Source organism: Prenolepis imparis, unplaced genomic scaffold (genome assembly GCF_030444845.1).
Source record: "Prenolepis imparis isolate NDT839.2.m4 unplaced genomic scaffold, iyPreImpa1.0 SCAF_76, whole genome shotgun sequence".
Lineage (NCBI taxonomy): Eukaryota > Metazoa > Arthropoda > Insecta > Hymenoptera > Formicidae > Prenolepis > Prenolepis imparis.
Window position 1 is genome coordinate 23,195 of NW_028141234.1, and position 4,975 is coordinate 28,169.

The 4,975-nt window shown below is 34.5% G+C and overlaps 1 protein-coding gene across 1 annotated transcript; it reads right to left on the reverse strand.

The window, feature by feature from the left end:
- Window positions 1-1,790: 1,790 nt before the first annotated feature.
- LOC145947413 (uncharacterized) lies at window positions 1,791-4,337 on the reverse strand. The gene is made up of 6 exons (XM_083057195.1): window positions 4,076-4,337; window positions 3,853-3,961; window positions 3,690-3,770; window positions 3,432-3,620; window positions 2,693-3,352; window positions 1,791-2,107 (listed from the first exon to the last, which is right to left on the reverse strand). The coding sequence occupies exons 2-5, from the start codon at window positions 3,958-3,960 to the stop codon at window positions 2,699-2,701; spliced, it is 1,032 nt and encodes a 343-aa protein (XP_082913321.1). The 5' UTR covers window position 3,961; window positions 4,076-4,337; the 3' UTR covers window positions 1,791-2,107; window positions 2,693-2,698.
- Window positions 4,338-4,975: the final 638 nt, after the last annotated feature.

Here is a 4,975-nt window from a genome sequence, read left to right on the forward strand (position 1 = left end):
ATCTATCGATTAGGTTAATTAAAAACCATTTTTGCACAAAATGGGGGGCTAATGTGAAGTTGGCCCCCCCAAAAGTTTGTTTTGAATGACTTTTGTACTAGAGATGTGCAAACAAAAATGAAGAATGTGCAAACATGTGCAAACAATGTGCAATCGAAGCATGTAAAAAAAATTAATAATATCTAATATAGGGGGGCTAACTTCACCCGGCTCCTCACCGCGTTTTTGCTCTAAGCCCGACGAATTCGGTCATTATCGCGCCGTTATTCTCGTCTTTCATCAAGCCTGGCACCTTTTTGTTTGCATGCGCTATACCGTACGCGTTGTCAATTGGATAATCGCTCGTATCGAATCTAGCGATATCGCGTTTCATGTTCTCGTACACATCGTCGCACTCGATGTGATATATTAAACTGTCGGTGTCGGTGTACATTATCCGGCATCTTTCACGATAGAGCGGTGACATGTACTCATAGTGAAATTCATACAGACACACTTTCGATATATCGAGTATACACATACCAACATAGATTGGTTAAATTTTACTTCTAGTTTACGTAATTCAACGGCGATTAGGTTTTCCGCAAAGACGCTCCTGGGCAGCGATCGCGTATCTTTTCCCCTAGGACGGAATGATGAAAAGTGAACATTTCCGGGTGAACTCGGCCATTTTGCGATCGTGTAATTTTTAGTGGCGCGGAAATGTGAAAATTTTCACGTGAATTTTTTCGGCAGCAACCTATATTGTGGAAATGTGAAATATCAGTGAATTTCTGAAATTACTAACATTTATTTGCTCAAAATGGCTGCCGCATGGGTTGTTTTGATTGTAGCAGACGAAGAAAGAAGAAAATTACAACTTATACGTAAAAATTTACGTGATTTATCAGACCCTTTTTCAATACAAGAGTCGCAATTTCGTCTTCTGTACAGGTATGTATGCACTTGAAATTTAATATGTAGGTTATTTTGTGACATATACATAAATTTACACAAATATTTACTAATATTATTATTTTTATAATTGTTTAATATGTATTTAAAAAAAAAATTTGTATATTTTTAGATTATCAAAAGATGCAGTGAGGGAACTTTGTGTTCAATTAAGGCCATATATTGAGCAAGAAGTTAGAGCAACAGCAATACCATTTGAGTTGAAGGTATAGATATATAAATAATTATTATATAATAAAATTATTATATTTAATTATTATTATATTATTATATTAAGGTTTTAGCAACATTGAGCTTTATGGCTTCAGGCTCATATCAAAGGAGAATTGGCCAGACTTTTTATCATGTATATGCCAATCCTCCAATCCTGAGTAAGGTTCTTCACCAAGTAGTCGAAGGGTTGAACCAAATTATGGGAGAATGGATTAAATTTCCTACGCAACCACAGGAAATGCAACATATTAAAGAGCAGTTAGTTTGACAGTTAAAATATTTATTTACTATTAGGCTGCGTTCGGAAACGTCCCCCGAGTGCATTCCCTCTCTCTCTATATCACTTCTATCTCAGTGATATAGAAAGAGAGGGAATGCACTCGGGGGACGTTTCCGAACGCAGCCTTAATACATATTTTGATCATTCTTTAATGTTTATATCAGTAGCATTTTGATGAATATAGACATTTTTTAAAAAATATATATAATTAATTGTTATAATATATTTTTCATTAAGATTTTGGATTAATTGCCAATTTCCTGGAGTAATAGGGGCTGTCGATGGGGTCCATATAGCGATATGGCCACCGGAAACAATGAGGGAACATTTATATATAAATAGAAAACTTTACCATTCTTTGAACGTGATGCTTGTGAGTATAATATATGTGTATATATATATGTGTATATATATTACTTTGTATAATATATGTGTCTATCTTTATTTATTTAGAAAGAAAGATAAAGATAGACGCATATTTAAGTCTCGCTTAAATCCAAAATGTTGGTGCAACCTGGCCTTAAACACCCTTCCGAACATCCTTCCGAATTTCAATTTTAGATTAGTGATTACAATCTACGGATTTTGGCAGTTAATGCAGGCCATGGAGGCCGCACTCACGATTCAAGGGTTTGGAATGGTTCTGAGGTATCCGCTCATCTGGAAGAACAACATAGGAATGGCAGGACGAGTACATGGCTGTTAGGTATAAACAGAACGCGTCAAGCAGCGAGCAGCAACCAATAAGCGAGGCAATATTTTCTACACCACTGCTAATATTACCTCGCCTATTGGTTTGCTGCTCGCTGCTTGACGCGTCCTGTCTGAATGAGCCTATACTCTGACGGACTTTTTTAAACGTATTGCTGAGAAGGTACACACATTTCAATATGAACAATTAGAAAGATCTATTTGAAAGATCAATTCCGTTACTATATATATACAATATATATATATATATATATATATATAATATCTTTGATAAATTTCTATACAAACTTTTCTAATTATTTTTATAATCAACAGTCATATTAAACTTTGTTTATCTTACAACAAAATAGAATCTTACAACAAAAATAAACAATCTTATTGACAAAAATAATTAGTAGTTATATATACTTACAATCTACGCTTTCTTTGGTTTTTAAGAACAAAATAAAATAAACAATTTAATAACAGGACAAAATAAACTATATAAGTATTAAAAATACTTGAATATATCACGTCAAAATTGATGTTATGTACCTATATTTATTCTGTTTCTTTTTTTCGTAGTTGCAGAAGTTCTTTCATTTCTTTTAGCTCTTGTAGAATGCCTTTTTGAGTCTCAAGCGTATCTTGTCTCACTTGCTGTTCTTCACGATTCAGTTCAAGTGTCTGTTCCTGAACGCGTAGCATCAAATGTGATATTTCGCTTAAAGATTTTATTTTTTCTGATAACACAAAAGGTAGCTTTTCTTCATTCTTCTTTTTCATCTGTTTGATTTCAAAACGATTGTAGGAACAATCTACCTTTACCTTCTTTTTATTCAATAATTCAGATTTTGTACATCTGTTATCACAGCTGCCGGCAGTTGTAATAGATGGATCGCTGCAGTTGACGACTTTAGAAAGTGGGTTCTGCAGTAATCCTGCCTTTCGTTTTTTTTTTGATTCGCAACTCGCGTTTTCTTTATCATCATCTACTGCAAATGGAATGCCACTATGGGTATGTGTAGTAGAATTGCCGAAGTCGACATCTTCGATATAAATAACTGGCAATTCTTCCATCGATTGGCTCGATCCAGCTTTCGAACTCTCGATATTGAAGGTTTCATTAACGTCTACTATCTCTAAATTATTCATGATTTCATCTTGTAAAATTCTTTCATGTCCAGGGACTTCTTGATGAGGTACATTAGTTCCCTTAATAATAATAATAATAATAATAATAATAATAACAATAATAATAATAGAAGAGAGAATAATCATAGTGGCCAATTACCTTCTTTGACTGAAATCCTGCTTGAGGTATATTTGCCATCCCAGCTGCCTCGGGAGTTAGAATTTTCAACAGTTGTGCCTCAAGATCAGTAAAATTAACTATTTTTGGAGGTCCACCGCCAGTGCTTTGTGCATTTCTCCTTCTATTCGTTTCCTTTTTAAGTACGTACATTTTCCAATCCGACCAACTCTATGGAAAAATATAAATATATATGCACTGCTTTTAATATTCTTCGTGTATTGTTTTACAAATCAGTACCTTAATCCATTCTTGTACAGTTTTAATCGGTCCTTCTCCGGAGCTATTTAGCTTATTTGTTATTTCTTCCCATATATCTTTCTGCAATGTATAATTAATAAAATATAATAATTTTGAATATTGAATACAAATATATACGAAATTATTATCTTTATATAATAACCAATTCTTTCCGGCTTTCAGACTTTCTTGAAACTCGACCTCTTATTATTTTCGGATGCTGTTTTAGCGAACTCAGCAGAATATCCCGCTGCTTGTATGTGACATTCATACTAAAATAATTAATTGTATAAATTATATTAAATTATGGCTAATAATACAACATATATAAACGAATATAGAGTAATACGGTATAATGTAATATAATTAATAGTATTAATACATACTTGCAATTTCAACAATCCAAATGCTGTACAGATATGTAACAAGATTGGTTATTTATTGTGTTGAATACTCTTCAAGATATTTTGAGGTTACAGGATAGAGGTGAAAGTGGTTTCTAACTATGAATTTTTCTGGTTATTTCACTTTTCCACTTTGTAAGTACACGATCACTCTCAGAGCATATGTGAAAATTGGAAATGTTCACGTGAGATTATGAATTGTGGAAAATGAAAAGTGAAAAAATTCATCAATTCTTACGCGATCGCTGCCCTGCTATGGAAATTTGGTTTCGCGATCATCGCTTCCGCACCGTATCGTCCATCCCACTTTGTCAATAATTTTACATCCACATGATTTCGAACGTTTTCCAGAGTTTTGCCGAATACCGCGTTGTTCATCAATTTGTATAAATTTTTCTCAAAATCATTTTTCGCTTGTGTTCTAAATTTTGTATTGAGTTCGATGTAATCGCGGAGCCATGCGGATTGAGTAAATTGTAATACGCGATGTATCTTTACGATACGAAGACCGTGACGTGTGCACTGCTGCAGGTTGCGGTAGTGTATGACGTAACGCTTCTTGTCATATAGGTTGCGAGAAGCTTATCTTCCCGCTTGCCGGGCGGCTTGTCGCGCGTCGAACAGAACGGTAGGTCAATGTGTGTGTTGTGTTTATTTTGTGAGTACTCTAGATCGACCTCGAGAATATTACCTGTGACCGAATCCGGAGCGATCGCGCAAATGTCAAAGTTTGAAACGTCTTCGACCCATCGAAAATCGGCATAAGGCAATGATTGATACATTGCCCATCCATATAAATTATTTACATCGAAATACATAAGGTATGACGATGGTTTCGATGAGTCGTATGACTGCATGTACTTGTTATTAGCATGCGCGTAT